This window comes from Cucurbita moschata, unplaced genomic scaffold (genome assembly GCF_002738365.1).
Source record: "Cucurbita moschata cultivar Rifu unplaced genomic scaffold, Cmos_1.0 Cmo_Scf00030, whole genome shotgun sequence".
Lineage (NCBI taxonomy): Eukaryota > Viridiplantae > Streptophyta > Magnoliopsida > Cucurbitales > Cucurbitaceae > Cucurbita > Cucurbita moschata.
Window position 1 is genome coordinate 108,658 of NW_019268546.1, and position 16,870 is coordinate 125,527.

The 16,870-nt window shown below is 39.1% G+C and overlaps 6 protein-coding genes across 14 annotated transcripts; 3 read left to right on the forward strand and 3 right to left on the reverse strand.

Moving 5' to 3' along the window:
* Nucleotides 1-319: 319 nt before the first annotated feature.
* On the forward strand, nt 320-2,643 carry LOC111464300 (protein NRT1/ PTR FAMILY 5.2-like). Its single transcript, XM_023108446.1, has 5 exons — nt 320-437; nt 630-847; nt 1,012-1,577; nt 1,714-2,260; nt 2,332-2,643. The coding sequence occupies exons 1-5, from the start codon at nt 320-322 to the stop codon at nt 2,626-2,628; spliced, it is 1,746 nt and encodes a 581-aa protein (XP_022964214.1). The 3' UTR covers nt 2,629-2,643.
* A 1,536-nt stretch (nt 2,644-4,179) lies between these two features.
* LOC111464301 (heterogeneous nuclear ribonucleoprotein 1-like) lies at nt 4,180-7,425 on the reverse strand. Of its 4 annotated transcripts, none has more exons than XR_002714012.1 (4): nt 7,018-7,425; nt 5,083-6,390; nt 4,451-4,618; nt 4,180-4,361 (listed from the first exon to the last, which is right to left on the reverse strand). XR_002714012.1 is itself a non-coding variant. In XM_023108447.1 (2 exons), the coding sequence occupies exons 1-2, from the start codon at nt 7,237-7,239 to the stop codon at nt 5,230-5,232; spliced, it is 1,383 nt and encodes a 460-aa protein (XP_022964215.1). In that variant the 5' UTR covers nt 7,240-7,425; the 3' UTR covers nt 4,851-5,229. The 4 variants fall into 4 exon arrangements, 1 of the variants encoding a protein (XP_022964215.1); XR_002714011.1 differs by having other exon boundaries at nt 4,446-4,618; XR_002714010.1 differs by having other exon boundaries at nt 4,180-4,618.
* Nucleotides 7,426-8,894: 1,469 nt separating this feature from the next.
* Nucleotides 8,895-10,975, forward strand: LOC111464575. The gene is made up of 4 exons (XM_023108849.1): nt 8,895-9,137; nt 9,239-9,327; nt 9,454-10,060; nt 10,894-10,975. The coding sequence occupies exons 1-4, from the start codon at nt 9,051-9,053 to the stop codon at nt 10,966-10,968; spliced, it is 858 nt and encodes a 285-aa protein (XP_022964617.1). The 5' UTR covers nt 8,895-9,050; the 3' UTR covers nt 10,969-10,975.
* Nucleotides 9,975-12,422, reverse strand: LOC111464574. 6 transcript variants are annotated; one of them, XR_002714058.1, is made up of 4 exons: nt 11,361-12,422; nt 10,911-11,251; nt 10,724-10,805; nt 9,975-10,060 (listed from the first exon to the last, which is right to left on the reverse strand). XR_002714058.1 is itself a non-coding variant. In XM_023108847.1 (3 exons), exons 1-2 carry the CDS (start codon nt 12,229-12,231, stop codon nt 11,365-11,367), a joined length of 657 nt encoding a protein of 218 aa, XP_022964615.1. In that variant the 5' UTR covers nt 12,232-12,422; the 3' UTR covers nt 11,126-11,251; nt 11,361-11,364. The 6 variants fall into 6 exon arrangements, 4 of the variants coding, with proteins under 4 accessions (XP_022964615.1, XP_022964613.1, XP_022964612.1 ...); XR_002714059.1 differs by lacking the exon at nt 10,724-10,805 and having other exon boundaries at nt 9,986-10,060; nt 11,361-11,452; nt 11,553-12,422; XM_023108847.1 differs by lacking the exons at nt 9,975-10,060; nt 10,724-10,805 and having other exon boundaries at nt 11,126-11,251; nt 11,361-11,688; nt 11,899-12,422.
* An 823-nt stretch (nt 12,423-13,245) lies between these two features.
* LOC111464474 (protein PROTON GRADIENT REGULATION 5, chloroplastic-like) lies at nt 13,246-14,333 on the forward strand. Its single transcript, XM_023108685.1, has 2 exons — nt 13,246-13,761; nt 14,017-14,333. The coding sequence occupies exons 1-2, from the start codon at nt 13,483-13,485 to the stop codon at nt 14,119-14,121; spliced, it is 384 nt and encodes a 127-aa protein (XP_022964453.1). The 5' UTR covers nt 13,246-13,482; the 3' UTR covers nt 14,122-14,333.
* Nucleotides 14,325-16,669, reverse strand: LOC111464472 (eukaryotic translation initiation factor-like). Its single transcript, XM_023108684.1, has 5 exons — nt 16,414-16,669; nt 15,953-16,121; nt 15,711-15,836; nt 14,729-14,794; nt 14,325-14,642 (listed from the first exon to the last, which is right to left on the reverse strand). The coding sequence occupies exons 1-5, from the start codon at nt 16,602-16,604 to the stop codon at nt 14,595-14,597; spliced, it is 600 nt and encodes a 199-aa protein (XP_022964452.1). The 5' UTR covers nt 16,605-16,669; the 3' UTR covers nt 14,325-14,594.
* Between the last annotated feature and the right edge of the window lie 201 nt (nt 16,670-16,870).

The following is a 16,870-nucleotide window of genomic DNA, read 5'->3' on the forward strand; positions in this document are numbered from 1 at the left end:
TAAACTTTCAAAAAGTCTACTTCTTTCGTTGAGTTACCGTTTAACTCAAAATTTATATTACCAATTGGTATAAATCATTATTATTATTATTATTATATTACATATATTTTTTATTTATTTAAGATTTATTCATACTATGATGAATTTGATGGAGTTGACCTAATGATTGTCAAAACCGACTTGCCAATATTTATAGGACGTGGATAGGTGGGGGTTGAATTTACGGGGAAGGGTCAAAATGTAATTATTTGTTTTTTTAATTTTATTTCTATAAATGAAAATTTGGGGTATGAACTGTTGTGCTCCAAGACAGACAACCATGGCTGTCGAAGAAAGCGTTGCTGATGATTACACACAGGATGGGACTGTGGATCTCAAGGGCAACCCTGTTCGTCGCTCCAAGAGAGGTGCCTGGAAAGCTTGCTCCTTTATTATTGGTATTTCTCTAATTTTCTCTCGTTCGATCTCGAAATGCTTCTCTTAATCCTCGGTTTCGTGTTATAGTTCATGTGGGTGTATAGAAATTTACGTGATAAATCATGAGAAATGACGTTACTGGTTATGTTTTAGCTTGATGATATTGTACGACAGTGTTCGTTAAAAAAAAGAAATATGGGTGTTGTGAATAGTGTACGAAGTGCTCGAAAGGATGGCGTTTTGTGGGATATCTTCCAACTTAGTGATATATTTGACGACTAGTCTACACCAAGGCATTGTTAATGCATCCAACCATGTCACAAACTGGGTTGGAGTTGCTTGGATGACTCCTGTTTTGGGTGCTTATGTTGCTGATGCTTATCTCGGTCGCTTTTGGACCTTTATCATCACTTCTGTTGTCTACTTAATGGTACGTCCTTTGTTTTTTTTTTACTCTTAAAATTTTAAATTTTATTAACTCTTACTATTAATTTATCTTTAAAAAATATCTATAAAATTTTAAAAATAGTATTAACTCTCATGTTTTCCCCTTCCAGACATGTTCCAATACTAACATGGTTAACACAAACACAGGGCATGTCCCTTCTAACAATGGCCGTCTCACTCTCGATGCAAAAGCCGCCATCATGCGCCCAACCAACCACCGGCCACTGCGACAAGCCCTCCACGCTGCAGCTTGACCTCTACTTCGGTGCACTCTACATCATCGCGATCGGCATAGGCGGAACCAAGCCAAACATCTCGACGATCGGGGCCGGCCAGTTCGACGACTTCCACCCAAAGGAGAAGAATCAAAAAGTATCATTTTTCAACTGGTGGATGTTCAGCATTTTCTTTGGCGCCTTTTTTGCCAACATAATCCTTGTTTACATTCAAGACAACATTGGGTGGACCCTTGGTTACGGCCTTCCAACTGCTGGCCTTGCCATTGCTACTGCCATTTTTGTCGCCGGAATTCCCTTCTACCGCCACAAGGTTCCCGCCGGAAGCCCCTTTACTCGGATGGCTAAGGTTATTGTCGCCGCCATCAACAACCGGAAACTGCCGCTGCCGAGGGAGGCTAAGGAGCTGTATGAGTGGGACTTGGAAGAGTACACGAAGAAGAAGAAGTTTAGGATGGAGCCCACTCCCACTCTGAGGTATGTTCACAAATTATTACGTCCCCAGAGTAATATGATATTGTCTACTTTGAATATAAGCTCTTTGAATATAAGCTCTCGTGACTTTATTTTGAACAAATTTTCATCCGGGTTTCTTTTTCTTCTTCTCCCTCAGCTTCCTCAACAAAGCTTCAATCCAAACTGGTTCGACCCATTCATGGCGGCTCTCCACAATAACCGAAGTGGAAGAAACAAAGCAAATGATCCGAATGATACCAATTCTCTTCGCGACCTTTGTCCCAAGCATCATGTTAGCTCAAGTCAATACTCTGTTCATAAAACAGGGCACCACTCTGGATAAAAAATTCAGCAACTTTAGCATCCCACCGGCGAGCTTGATCGCCTTCGTCAACGTTTCGCTGCTCGTCAGCGTCGTACTTTACGACCGAATCTTCGTCAAGATAATGAGAAAATTCACCAAGAATCCAAGAGGGATCACTCTACTACAGCGGATGGGAACTGGGATCGTCATCCATGCTTTGATCATGTTTGTCAGCTCTCTAGTTGAGCGGCGGAGGTTGGCGGTGGCGAGAGAGCATGGTGTTGTAGAGAGTGGCGACCAAGTTCCGTTGAGTATCTTCATCTTGTTGCCGCAGTTTATTCTCATGGGGATTGCCAATGTCTTCATGGAGGTCTCAAAGGTTGAGTTCTTCTACAATCAGGTACTGTCTCCTTTTATAACAGTTTTGTTTGTATTTTTTTGATAGTCGAGATTTATTCATGTTTTTAATAGGCCCCTGAGAGTATGAAGAGTCTTGGAGCATCCTACTCATCGACATCAATCGGTATCGGAAATTTCCTCAGTAGCGTACTTCTCAAATTGGTTTCCGACATCAGCAGCCACCATGGGGGGAAAGGGTGGATCATCAACAACTTGAACGCATCCCATCTCGACTACTACTACGCCTTCTTCGCTATTCTCAACTGCTTAAATTTTATCTTCTTCCTCATCGTTTCGAAGTATTATGTATACAAAGCTGAACTTTCAAACTCCATAGAATTGCTCACCGAATCAAACAACCCACATTAAGTTCCGATGATTTGGATAAAAAGAGATCCTTAATTTATTGTGTTTCTCTTATGATTAAAATGGAAAATATCATATTATTATGGAGGCTCGTGGTTCTTAACATGGTATCAAAGTCATACCTTTAACTTAGTCGTGTGAATAGAATCCCCAAGTGTCGAAAAAGAAATTGTGAGTTTTAAATGTATAGTTAAAAGTGACTCAAGTGTCGAGTAAATGTGTATTTTGTTCAAGGGCTCTAGAGAAAGAGTCGAGACCCGATTAAGGAGAGAGGATTCGAGAGCTCCATAAGCCTCATGGGAGGCTTTATGGTATGCTTTGTTCAAAGGGATGATTGTTGAGAATTATTGGGAGGAAGTCCTACGTTGGCTAAATAATGGGATGGTCATTAGTTTATAAGTAATGAATACCATCTTCATTGGTACAAGACTCGAGTAATTATCCATGATTTTTTTTTTCTTTCTAAGAGGTGGAATAGAATAATCCCGTTGAAGCATAATGATCATGCGTTTGTCGTGCGTTGTATGTCCCATAATAGGTCTCATTATTCTACCCTTTTCTCAGGAGTCGATAGCTATTCATAAGAAGAGTTCGATCTGATGCTTTATTTTTGTCCTATGTATACATAACATGCATGAAGTCTCACAAAATAAGGACTCGTCATTTTTCACTTACTCACACATCAATATTGTTATAAAAAATTTATGATTAATCGTCGAAATAGAACAAACTATTTACACATCATACAATTTTCAATCTCAATAACTCATGACTAACCATACAATAGCAAACAATTTTACAAAACAATTTACTTAATCCTACTGTTTTATACTCTCAATTAAAACAGTCAATAAAGTCTAATTGGTTCAACCCGAACCAATAAAGCTGCATTAGAGTCAACTTTGATTTTATTTAGAATTAAACAATACTAAAGGTTAAACAAACTTACATTCAAGGAATGTAGAGAAGCCTTTTATATTCTGTTCTCCAGCTTTTCAACAGTTGAATCTCTCCATAAAGGCGTAAGAAGCCTCTTGATGTCAGACACCTAAAGGGGTGAATTGTGAGATCCCACATTGTTAGGGAAGAGAATGACAAATCTCTCCATAAAGGCGTGGAGAAGCCTCTTGATGTCAGACACCTAAACGGGTGAATTGTGAGATCCCATATTGTTAGGGAAAAGAATGACAATATGCAAAGAGAAATATCTACCGAGTCTCAAACTATTATAGAATTATATTTCTTAAAATTTAAAAGTTTTTTAAATTTAAAATATTATTGAATTTTTTAAAATTTTAAAGATATTTTCAGATATTATTGAAACATTGGTTGAATAATAGCAATAATTTTCATCAATACAAATCCTCTAGTCAAAGTTCTCCTTGCATTTTCTCTATAGTTCTCTATCCTATTCTTTGTGAACGTCTAAATCGAGAGTGTGTGATCCTAACAGAGTTCAGGTAACTATACCTAAATATTAATGCAATTAGTACCACAAAAAGAAATCAAGTTCAAAGACAAAAGTACAACGGAATCTCCAAAGAAAAAGCTGTCTAAGTTCAAAATATGCAAACTTTTCATTCAATCTTCACCCAAACTGAACACCAAAAGGAATACCATTTTCACCTAATAAGATGTTCTAAAACCGAGTTCTTTACGACATTCAGTCGACCTCGAAGCAGCAAAACAGAAAACGAGAGAAAGAGCTACGACGTTTTCACTTTATTTTTCGGATTCTGCTTCAACAAAGAACGAACCTCAAGTCATTACCTACTCAATCTTGAAGGTATGGATTTAACTATAAAACTCACGAGACTTACAATACCAGAGACTTGGGAGTACGAGTCGACGAGGCCTCACAGAAGAACATATTCTTTCTCGGGGTAAAAGTCCATAAATGCTGAACACACGCATCATCCCCGACTCGGTCCTTCACTACGAAGCCTGTGTTCAGCCATGACGGACTCCACTTTTACGACTCCGAGCATGCCTCCTGTAACACAAGGGCAAATAGAGGGGGAAAATGGTTATGCCATTGTTAAACAGCCAACTATGACTACGATTAGGCTAACCATATGAAGTGATCGACCCAGTACCGAGGGCTCCAACACTATCATCTATCGTCTAAATCTTTGTATTCCTACATGAAATGTAAAGCACAGAACGAAACATTTATCGTCTAAATCCTTCATGTCGTATACACCTGATGATCTTAGAGAACAAGAGGAAACAAAAAACATCTGCATATAAAGTATTACAGCTCAAACAAAGTGCAAATATGAGAATTGATAGCAGACAGACAGCTAAATAGACATATCCATAAAAGAGATCAAATGTAAGACTACGTTCAGCAACAAAATACTAAATAACTGAAGCATCAAGTAAACTTCTAAAACAGCTACTTATTTAGACTAGAAAAATTAATACTGCAAGCTACTTGGATTCAAGCAACCCCACCAGGCTCATCATGTTCCGAATCGGGCCACCGCTTCAGTCAGGAACAAGAAGAAAAATTTTATAACAAGCAACTGGAAAACATCGATCTCGTAAAACAAACAGGGAGATACACACAACATGCTAACATCCAGTTTCCTTTTCATCAAATTACTGTTGTTGAGAGTGTCGAGCTTGTGCGCCACCATAACCACCGGTATAACCTACTTGCCCGCCATCGGATCTCCAACCAGCATTTCCATAACCAGTGTTTCCATTAGCATCGCCATAGCCACTATTCATGTAACCACCACTGTTCCCTTGTAATTCTCCCCCACTTGGACCACCCCCGACATTGCTATTTGAGGCACTACCAGAACGTCCTCCACCTGTACCGTAACCAGATTGACTCCCGTACGAACCATCACCTCCACCGTAACCATAACCTTGATTCCCAAACCCACCATATCCATAACCCTGATTGCCATACCCAGCAGCTCCACCGGGAGAATGACCTGTGGGTGCAGATCCAGGTCCACCACTGCCAGCTCCAGCATTGCCCCCAGGGGCACCTCCCCACGGAGCTGCATTCCCATACCCCATGGCTCCATATCCAGAGGGAGCTTGAGCGGACCACGAACTTCTAGGTCCACCTTGAGGACCGCTTGCATAACCAGCATTGGCGACATTTGGGTTACCATAAGCAACAGCAGAAGGGGCACCATACCCAGTATTTGAACCACTATAGTTTCCATAACCACCGTATCCCATACCATTGTTTGATGAACCATAACCATACCCGGGATTGTTATATCCAGAGGATCCATAAGGTGGGAAACCTCCACTAGAGCCCTGAGATTGCATGTACCTATTCGAATCCATACGACTATCATACGAATTTGAATTGACACCACCAGATGACCCATAAGTTTGATAACCACCACTGCCTGCACTGCCACCCATCGAGCGGCCACCTGCACCTGGATTGGCATCTTTGGGAAGGGCACGCTTAACTTCTACTTGTTTACCATTCAAATCATGAAATGTCTTGTGCAAAACTCTGTCAACAGCTTCTTCAGTATCAAAAGATATAAATCCAAATCCCCGTGGACGCCTAGTATTTTGATCGTACATGACTACTACATCAGTTACATCGCCATAAGTCTCAAAATACTCCTTAAACCCTTCTTCAGTCAATGTTGGAGGCAATCCCCCAACAAAAATTTTTTTGGTTCTCATATTTCCACCACCAGAATTTCTAGTAGCGTTCAAATTGCCCGCTCTCGCAGGGGTCTGCTGTTCCTCTCGTGATAAGGCCCTCTTAGCCTCAACCTAGAAAAGAATATAAATTACAAATGCTAAAAAGTTCTTCAAAAAAACGACTCGATAGGAAGGTAAGATATTTCCAGAAGATAAGATACCAAATGAGAGAAAGTTATAGCAACAGTGTAAATACTAGCCCCGAAACCGAAACAGATCTACCGACAGGTAACGGTTTCGGTTTCACTAATGTTAACAAAAGAAAACTCGTGACAACACTTCACAGTTGAAGTCAACAGATTCCTACCAAGAACTAACTATCAAGAGAATATACACAATCATATGAAAACATAAGCTATGATGAAACGAAAATGCAGAACACAACCGACCCTTTTGTCAATACCTCTCCTCGTAAAAAAGCAATGCACCAAACCAACAAATTACACCAAAAACAACCCTAAAAAGCTCAGTAACGAGAGGTGCAAATGCATCAATATGAGCAACCCTAAAAAGCCAATAACATCAGATATGTGATACCCAAAAGGAAAGTATTTAATATCATTATGGAATCGAAAACCCCTAGAACTCAAATGAGGTATCCAGGCCAAATCAAAGGAACACAAATGCTATTATGACGAACCAAAAAGACCCAAAATCTCGACATCGAATAACGAAAACAAAAACAAGATTCTGACGCACCGTTTTACCATCGATAGTGTGCTTATCCTGGAGAACTCGATCAAGAACAGAGGGATCTGCAAAGACGACGAATCCAAACCCTCTAGGTTTGCTAGTGATCTTATCCCTCATAACAACGGTATGCATCACTTCACCATAGCTGTTGAAGTGGTCCTTTAACTTATCCTCAGAGGTCTCCCATGAAATCCCACCAATAAAAAGCTTCCCCTGATCCGAATCCATTGCCCCTTTTTCTCTCTGTTTCTCAAAAACCCCAAATGGAAAAATCGATTCACGGCTCTGTTCTTCCTGCAAAAATTGAATTTCGTTTATGGGTTACGGATTTCGGAAGAGGGTTTGCAGCCGACTGGGGCTTGAAAAGAGAAAGAGAACAGAAAAGGGGAAGAGAGAGAGAGCTCTGGTGAATCTGAGGTAATAAAAAAGGGTGCTTTTCGCTGTAAGTAGTAGGGTTTGAGTGAAAGGTATGCGATTTAAACGGTCAGGATTGGCTTGATTGTGGAATGATTGGATTATCTTCACGGTCTGGATTTTTTTGAGCAATGAACTGAATCGTTACTCACGTGATTGGCACGAGATAGAAGGCCAATGGTGCAAGAATGGAATCTTATGGGAGGCCAATTATTGATGGATTCTCATAATTAATAAATAATTTAAAATATATAATGTGTTTATTTTGGTTATATTATGAACTATGAGCCTGAATTGCAAGAATTAGTAGAGATATTAACCTGTGATTGCCTGGAGATGAGCGGGGCGGGCGAGGATGAACGCCACTTCACGTCACCCCTATGCTTGCTTTGCAAACTTCGGTCATACTAAACCAACAAATGAAGAAAAAGAAAATTCACAAAAAGATTAAATAAAATACTCAATTCTTTTGTTGTTCTCCAAATTTAGGGTTGTATCACGGCGGCGACTCGCAGCGAATTACCTTATAGATCCGGCGACGACACTCAAACGGCAGCGAGAAGTGGCGACGAGTAGAGCCCGAAGATTGAGTCTCTTGGACTTGAACTGGCGACCTCCAAAGATCGATCAGCAGCACTCGAACAGATGGAAACTCAACGATCCAGCGGTGCGACGATCTCAAAAATGCCTAAAATGGAAAATTTCTCAACCTATTATCCTCTATTTATGGGCTTGGGGTTTCAAATTTCGTTACTCATTTCAAATAGTTTGAAATCAAAATCAAAATGTTAAAATTGGTTTTAATCCAAACTTTGCTCCCAAATCATTTACACAAATTTTACTTTCTATCCTGACCTGTAATTTGCACCATACTTAATTTCTACTTGTTTTCAACGATTTAAAACTTTTCTCTCAAAACGTAGTTCCGACCATACGAATTGACCTGTTAGAAATCCGAGCCTCAATAATGGTATCAGAGCCATGCTCTAAACTTAGTCGTGTCAATAGATTGGTAAATCCTCAAATATCGAACAAAGGACTCTAAAAGAAAAGGAGTCGAGCCTCGATTAAGGAGAGGCGCGCTTTGTTCGAGGGGAGGTGTTGGATGATGAAAGTCCCACATCGACTAATTTAGAGAATGACCATAAAGTCCAATTTTTAATGTACTGTCTCAATGATAACATGATTTTTTCCTTTTCTTTTCAACCAGATATTACATTATACTTTTAATATAATAAAATTATAACATTCTATATAAAATTTATAAATTATTTATTTAAAATTAAGAAAATATTTAAATCAATAATTTTAAGATTCATTAAGGGGGTGTTAAATGACAAAAAGCCCCATGAAAATGGAAAAGAAAAAGAGAAATAGAGAGGACAAAAATGAGATTTTACTACTTGGTTGGGGTTTATGGTATCTTTAACAAAAGAGTGTGTAGGCGCCCACTTGGTTGGGGTTGCATTCATTACAAGCGCCAACGTTCGTCTTACTTTTCAAACCACTTTGGAGCCAAATGCATTTTTCAAACTTCCAACGTTTCCCCTTTCCCTTTCTTGCCTGCCTCTGCAAATGGAACAACCATATCTAACACAGCTTTCTTGAGCTTCTGCAGCTACTCGATGGGGTGTTTTCTAGCTTGTTTCGGGTTTCATAAGCGTCGGAAGAAACGCCGATCACCGGTCGATGGATTCACAGTTAGCAACCAAGTAATAGATTCAATCTCTATGCTTTTATCCTTCATTTCTATCTAAATTATGTTCTCGTTGGATGGTTCGTTATAGAATTGTGTGTGTGAATCGTTTGACAGATACATCTAAGCTACGAGCCTTTAGATTCCTCTCAGATAACAACTTGTGACGTTATTGACAAACCCGAGATTCAGAATTCTAAACCGAGGTGGGTGATGAGTGTTTGTCGACTTTCTTTGTTTTGTTTGTTTAATAGAATGTAGGGTGGGATTCAAATCTTTAACCTTGATAAGTACTAGTTGAGCTATGGTTAAATTGTTAAGGTCGTTGTCAGGGATAGATCTAAGGAGCAGGCTTGGGTCAAAATCAGGAAGAAAGTTAGCTTTAACCTAAACGTCCAGACCTACGAACCTGTTCCAGATGATCACTATTTCCTGGAGAGTGACCAAGAGGGAAAAACCGAAGAACATAGCCCAGAAGCAACAGCTAGAACTGATTCTACTTCACTCACAGACAAGGAGTTTACGACCTCGAATCCCGGAAATTACCCTCAAAACCACAGATACCAGAATTGTGCGGATATTTGCGACGACGACGACGAAGAAGATGATTTTGGATATGGTGAAAGTGATTTGGAAGACAGTGAGATTGATGAAGAACATGATGAGTTTGAAACTAATAGTGTAGACAGGAGCCAACAAGTTCATTCTGTTCTAAAACCAATAGAAAATCTTACTCAGTGGAGAACAGCCAAAGCAAAAGCAGGGACAATCAGTAAGCAGCAGATGAACAACAAGGTTAAGACATCAGAGCAGCCACAATCTCCAGTATTTTGCAGTTTAAATGAATCGACATTGAATTCGAGACTAAGTTCGAGCTTACCTGATACTCAAACGCAAGAAAACCCGGTGCATTCGAGCCTCTCGGATTGGTTGTCTGAACTGCATAAAGGATAACCAGTCATTAGATTCATGTGTAGAAGATTGTTTGTATTTTTCTTTTTTTTTTGAATGATTTATTATGATTTGTTTGGTAAGTTTGTTGATGCCTGAAGATGTAAGATTTGCTGTCTGTTGTTAGACAAAATTGTTTGATCAAATAACATGTTCAAGAGTTGTCTTACTGATCTAAATCTCGGTCATCCATGTATTTTGAGAACAGAACTAACCGGATGTGTTTCTAAAGGAGCTGATCAAGCCCACCGTTAGCAGATATTGTCTGCTTTGACCCGTTACGTATTGCCGTTAGCCTCATGGTTTTCAAAACACGTCTACTAGGGAGAGGTTTCCACACCCTTATAAGGAATGCTTCGTTCCTCTCTCCAACCAATATGGGATTTCACAATCCACCCCCTTTAGGAGCCAGCATCCTCGCTAGCACACCGCCCGGTGTCTGGCTCTGATACCATTTCTAACAGCCTAAGCCCACCGCTAGCAGATTGTGTCCGCTTTGGCCCATTATATATCACTATCATCCTCATGGTTTTTAAAATGCGTCTACTAAGGAGAGGTTTTCACACCCTCATAAGGAATGCTTCGTTCCCCTCCCCAACCGATGTGGGACCTCCCACACTCTTTTCTATAAGATAATTCCTACGGAAGAACCTGTTAACTATCAATACAACAAGATGCTTTGGCCTTTTCTCAAAACTTCATCCAGACCATCTATCCCTTTACATTTGAAATCCTAAAGAACGTAACCAAAAGTCCGCCCAACCAATCATTCAAATATGAAAATCTCTCACAATCTACAAAAAAATTTACGATTTCCTCAACTGAAACATAGAGTTACCTCACGTAGCTGGAACCGTGGAGATTCTGAGATTTTGTTTGTCAACGAGGCTCTTTGAAGTTGCTGCAGTTGAAGTGGAGATAAGCGAACTCAAACCATATCACTACTTCTCAATCTCAATAGAGAAGGTGGGGTCGCTTCAATTTCCCAAGACTCGAGAAGGAGATTGGAACAGGGGGATACAAAAAAGTAATAAGAGAGGGATTATATTCTTCACCGAGGATTCGTGCTTTCAGATTTGAAAGTACCCGCTCGGTAGGCCTACACGTTTTAAACTAAAGTGTCTTTGATGAAGACTTTCTTGACACTAAACAGCAGGCAAACTAATCTACTTCATTTCTCTAATGATCAAAACATCAAAAAGAAGATATAAGAACAAGAACTTAAGAACATTTACTATACGCCATACAATTTTGGTGTAAAGATACAGTAATGAAGGAGAAGCCATACAATTTCACTCCATTTCAATCTCAGGAGACGATGAACTCAACATGGTTTCTTGTCCAAACTCAGCCAACAAAGGGCCGCTCCCCTCGCGGCACCTAAAAGGCTTGTTGCTAGACAACAAACCAATCAAGCCTAAACCCAATATCAAAACCAAAAAAGCATGGCCAATGAATATTAAGTTCATCAAAGCAATACCCCTCATCTGATCCTCCTCAAGATCACATTGAACAAAGGCATCTTGTGTAGCAGGCAATACCAACATTGCACGACAACCCTTCAAAGCAAACGCATCGGTATACAAAGACAACCCAATTTGGAACATCCATGTACCCTTAAACGTTAAGCCAGAAGAAAGTAGAAATTCAGCGAAAAATGCAGAGGGTTTCATAGATAAATACAGGCAACAACAAGCACAAAGAAGGGCTAATCCGCTAGATAAGTGATAAAAAGCGCCACCAAGACCAGTAATACCATTGCCAATCACTGAATACTCAATAAGAAAAGCGATTCCAGCGAAAACGAAGATGAAACTCTCACTTACAAGAAGAGGGTCGAAATTTTCCCGCAAAATAATGAGAATCGTGAGTGCCCAGAAGAAGAAAATGGCCATTGATTGATGGGAAAATGCAAATTTGTAAGTGGGGTTCCCGGAAAATGCAAGGAAAAGGAAGATTTCAGAGAAGGCGGCAATGGGGAGGAGGAGGATCAGAGAATATATATCGAAATTTTTCCATTTGGTTTCGGATAAGTACCATGTTCTTGATCGGTAAAGCGATGGGTTGTCGATGTAAACAGAGGAAGAACAGAGAAGCCGACGAACGCCTATGGGAACGAGGAAGAGGGCGGCGGAGAGATGCGCTGCTAATGACGCCATTGAAAGGGCTATTGATTTTGTTGAAGAATTCGATTCATTTTGTTGATGGGTTCATCGTTTGCTCTCGAATTCTTCCCTTGGGAAGACCGAGCTGGCCGATCGTTGACCCTGAAGCTTCAATCCGCTCAACAAAAACAAGCTTGATGAATGAAATGGTTGGAAGAGCGATTCAATTTCATAGATGAAGTGATTTTTCTTTAATTATTTTGTTTTTTTCTTAATAATTGGATTTTTTTAAAGCTCCATTCCTTATAATTTAAGCATAATTTGTGCGGTAAAGGAACTTAGAAGCTACAAAAACTTAATTATGGAAATGAATGTAAAGCCTAAAATAAGTTGTCTATTTTTTTTTTCAACATAATAATAATAATAATAATAAATAGGTTGGGTATTAAATAATGCTAAGACGATGCATTAATACAACCTCAATTATAAATTTAACTAAAATTTAAATTCTAAACTTTTTGTTTTATTAAATTGCACCTCGAATTTAAATAAAGGTTGACATCAAATTTTAAAAATATTGCAATTTTATTTTTAAAATTTTGTCCAATTTTCTTTTATCCAATGAATTATAAAATATGCATACAATATAAAATTTATAGAATTTTAGAAAAAAAAAAAAAGAGAGTTTTTTTTTTAATTATTAAGCAAATTAGCAAAATTTAGTAAAAATTAGACTATAATATAGATACTAATTATCATTTTAATATTGATAGATCGAACTTAACATAATTTATTTTTAAAGTCTATTCAAACTAGCTCATTAAAAAGTTTATAAACGTGTAAAATTAATATAAATATAAATTATATATATTTAAATAATAATAATAATAATAATAAATAAATAAATAACATTAATAAAAAAAATGAAATTGAAAATGGAAGTAAATTTAATTCTAAGGTAAAATAGGTGTTTTCTTCGTCTTCTTCGCGGCGGATATGGAGCCACGCTGATAAGATTAGCAGCAGACAGGGCCCCGTTGCGGAAGCAAACACCACACCAATACAGTTCAACCACCTCATATTCTTCCCAAGTTATGGACCATTGAAGCTCGCATGTACAATTCACATTCACATCTCTGCTTTTCAAACTAAACGCCAAAACCCTAACGCGGTGTGTGGCTCACAATCCCCTCTCTCACTCCCCAATTTCCTCGCCCACATTTTACATCCAAGCATCAAACGGAGAACGCAGAGGGGCAAGGAGTTGGAGTTGTACCAGAGAAAGAGGAGGAAGAAGCTGTTTCCATGGCGTCCACTTCCATTTCTGCAACTGGATTGTCCTGTTCTTCTTCTTTCCTTGGAGGATGGGGTTCTTCCGTGGCCGGAGAGGACTACGCGCTGCTGGCGGTGAAGCCGGCTGCAGTGCAAGTGGGCATGGGGAAGGCGGTGAGGTTCCGGCCGATGATGAAGAACGTCAATGAGGGTAAAGGGGTTTTTGCGCCATTGGTTGTAGTTACTCGGAATCTCATCGGCAAGAAGCGCTTCAATCAGCTTAGAGGCAAAGCAATTGCCTTGCATTCTCAGGTAATGCATCTTTTTCCCCCTTAATCTCTCACTTAGATCATTTCAAACTTTAAATCAAGGGGAAAAAAAGGTCCAAAATTTTCAATAACCAAGAACCAAATAATCATCAGATTCGACACATCTAGTTTTTCAAACCGTCCTACTTCGATAGTAATGTATCATCAAACGGAACCAAATAATCATCAAACAGAAGCATAGACAATTAGATTCAGATTCAAAACACATCTAGTTTTCCTGAATTTTGTTGTTTCTCAGGTAATCACAGAGTTTTGCAAGTCAATTGGAGCAGATGGAAAACAAAGACAAGGATTAATCAGGCTAGCAAAGAAGAATGGAGAAAGACTTGGATTCCTTGCCTGAGAGATATCATCTCTGCTCTTCTTCTTCTTCTTCTTCTTCTTCTTCGTATGCTCTCCTGCTTTCCATTTGCTTCAGTTCATCAGCTGTAATGTTACTTTCTTAAAACTCACTCTTTAGACACAGGAAGTGCTTCATTCTTCTGTAATTCTGGCAAAGCAGTAAAGAACAAATCAAAATATTCAACCAAATGAGACAGCCCTCCTCCCCATAAATCTGCTCTATGAGATGTGATTATGGAATCATACAATACAATAATTTCAGTATATTGATTCACTTCTAGATGGGTATGTTCCAACAAATAAATGGAAGTAAAATTCTGGGCATTCAAAGCATGGAAGATCTGAATCGATTGTCTTGGATCCGAAAACAAAGCCAACAAAAGAAGGAAATATAACAACAATGACAAGTATGTCGAAATAACATTTTTAGTATTTTCCTCAAAATTTAGCACGGCAACAGGATCTAGTTGATGATCAGACACTGTATCGAGATTTTGCCGACTTTTCCCTCCTCAAGTCCTCCTACAGCCAACCAAAAACAGAGAGATTTAATAGACAAAATGAAGGGAACGGGAGAAAATGTTGATGACCACAAAACTGATGCTTACATGAAAGCTGAAGGAAATCTTGTCGGTGACGTCGATGATCTCCTTCCATTTCCTACCAAGGCTCATCTGCACCAAATGATGAAAAGCAAGAGTAAGCCATAGTCTTTAGAACTTTGCTTAGAAGCTTTAATGGGCGGAATGTCAGGGGACTGAATTCACCATGTCAAAAGTAATAATGATACAAAATATATTTTCAACATCTACTTTACTCTCAATATTTGCAAACTGTCTAACCAGAGATCTTGAAACAAGTTACAACTTGAAACATACTGAAGAAAGAGTGCAAAGCTAGTTGGCTCCTATTCACTAAAGGCATCTTGGCTTAAAAATTCAACTTGCATAATAACAAAGAGAAGGAATGCAGCAGGTAAGATTCTTCGAAACATCCAAAATCAATTAAGTCAGTCAAAGCCGAATCACCCTAGGCCCTCCCCAGTCCCTTGCTGATTGAGGTTAAACTTGGGTTCTAAACGTTGCCTAATAAATTGCATTTGATTTAAGATAAAGGTAATATGTTATAAATGCAATGGCTAGCAATCTAATAAAATAGACAAATTCTAAGAACAAATGTGAAATGGTGCAGTAACATTTAGTACTGGAATACTTAACATGAATGTATGAATGAAATAGAGCAAGACATGATTCATAGAAGCCAAAATTCATAGAGCAAACAAAGGAAAGCACTGCAAGAAAGATCAGCCCAAAAGAGGCCAAAATAAAGCAAACAAGAGGAGCTACACACAATTAGTAATCTGCACATTCACAACAACAACTATACGTTTACTGAATAAGCGAAGATAATTTTCATATAAGCAGAAAATATGATCTCTCTCAAAAACTTCAAGAACGTCGAATAAGATCTCAAAAAGGATCATAAACAGAAGGAAGAACCGAACCAACCCAAAGCCTCAGAGAAGACAGGCTTGTTACCAATAATCTCGTAGAAGACTATTAGATACAAAATCAATAAAATGAAGCAAACCTGAGCAGCCTCATTTGTTGCATTCTTTGTCCATAATGCAAGTTTGTCCTGCCTCTGGCGCACACTGGCAACTACGCCACAAATCTCATCAGATTCCTCGAATTGTTCCCCAATTAAAGCCATCAACTAGCAGTGGAAGAAAACAACGCAGATTTCGATCATATTAAAGCAAGCAATTACCACAAACTCATGAGGCATACAATAAACAACTTCAGCATAAAACTATTCGACGGTTTCTATACCGTTTCCAGCCACATGCTATCAAGATTAGCCTTTCTACTGCTCGTGACAGTCCATTTTCCTCCATTAGCGCACTCAGGATCTTCCCATTTCGGCTCAACTCCAGATTTGAACAAGTGAAAATCTGCATTGGCCGGCAACTTGCTCGGCTTTGGTATCTGATCGTACAAACTGCAGAATAGTCGAAATCACAAATCGTAAAAATAACAAATCTGGTCTATTGGCTCATGTCCAATCACCTCGTACAAAATCGTGGTTCGACTTCAAAGAAAAATGAAACACAACCCCCACAGCGTAGAGAATCCAATCAAATACGCATACATGACAAATAATTCTCTTCAATACACGACTGGTTAGTTAAAATCCAAAAGAGCTATGCCCTAATCTAGCAAAAGAGAATATCTACAGAAGGGAAAAAAGGCCAAATCTAAACATCAACGCAGAGAAGGATCCAAGAACGTACCACCAAAATTCCTCGACGGTGTCGAAGGTATAGACCTTGCGCAGAGAGGAGCCCCAAGCGGCGCCTTGCTTCGGCCGCGACTGATTATCAAACCAAAAGGTCCATTTTCTCTCTAATTTGTGGGACTGCTGATTGGAATCGGGTACTTCAGTCGCCGCCGCAGCACCCTCTACCGCTACCTCACCGGCCATATCTTGGGTTGAAAAATACCTCTTTTTTTCTCGGAGGAACTAGGGGGCAGGAAAATCGCAGAGGAAGCTTTAGGCTTTAAGCATGATCGATTGGGTTTTGCTGTAGAACAACTCAGCTTCTAGAATTCGATGGGCGGATACTGAATCCAGCTTTTGACTAAAGCCCTAGGCCCAAAACTCTTCTAAACCCCGACCCGAAGCCCGTAAAATTATTGGAAAATAACAAAAAAAAAAAAAAAAAAAAAAAAAAAAAAAAAAAAAAAAAA

Bases quoted from the DNA above. Each gene is read 5' to 3' on its own strand.
- LOC111464472 (XM_023108684.1), bottom strand. From the start codon at position 16,604: ATGGCCGGTGAGGTAGCGGTAGAGGGTGCTGCGGCGGCGACTGAAGTA. The intron at 16,122-16,413 runs GTACGTTCTTGG...ACTATTCTGCAG, and splicing joins ACCGTCGAGGAATTTTGGTG to TTTGTACGATCAGATACCAA. The intron at 14,795-15,710 runs GTTTGCTTCATT...CATTTGGTGCAG, and splicing joins CAACAAATGAGGCTGCTCAG to ATGAGCCTTGGTAGGAAATG.
- LOC111464574 (XM_023108844.1), bottom strand. From the start codon at position 12,231: ATGGCGTCATTAGCAGCGCATCTCTCCGCCGCCCTCTTCCTCGTTCCC.
- LOC111464300 (XM_023108446.1), top strand. From the start codon at position 320: ATGGCTGTCGAAGAAAGCGTTGCTGATGATTACACACAGGATGGGACT. The intron at 438-629 runs GTATTTCTCTAA...TGTTGTGAATAG, and splicing joins AGCTTGCTCCTTTATTATTG to TGTACGAAGTGCTCGAAAGG. The intron at 2,261-2,331 runs GTACTGTCTCCT...TGTTTTTAATAG, and splicing joins TTGAGTTCTTCTACAATCAG to GCCCCTGAGAGTATGAAGAG.
- LOC111464575 (XM_023108849.1), top strand. From the start codon at position 9,051: ATGGGGTGTTTTCTAGCTTGTTTCGGGTTTCATAAGCGTCGGAAGAAA. The intron at 9,328-9,453 runs GTGGGTGATGAG...GGTCGTTGTCAG, and splicing joins ATTCAGAATTCTAAACCGAG to GGATAGATCTAAGGAGCAGG. The intron at 10,061-10,893 runs CTGCATAAAGGA...CGATTTCCTCAA, and splicing joins TCTCGGATTGGTTGTCTGAA to CTGAAACATAGAGTTACCTC.
- LOC111464474 (XM_023108685.1), top strand. From the start codon at position 13,483: ATGGCGTCCACTTCCATTTCTGCAACTGGATTGTCCTGTTCTTCTTCT. The intron at 13,762-14,016 runs GTAATGCATCTT...GTTGTTTCTCAG, and splicing joins CAATTGCCTTGCATTCTCAG to GTAATCACAGAGTTTTGCAA.
- LOC111464301 (XM_023108447.1), bottom strand. From the start codon at position 7,239: ATGGATTCGGATCAGGGGAAGCTTTTTATTGGTGGGATTTCATGGGAG. The intron at 6,391-7,017 runs GTGCGTCAGAAT...ATTCTTTTCTAG, and splicing joins ACACTATCGATGGTAAAACG to GTTGAGGCTAAGAGGGCCTT.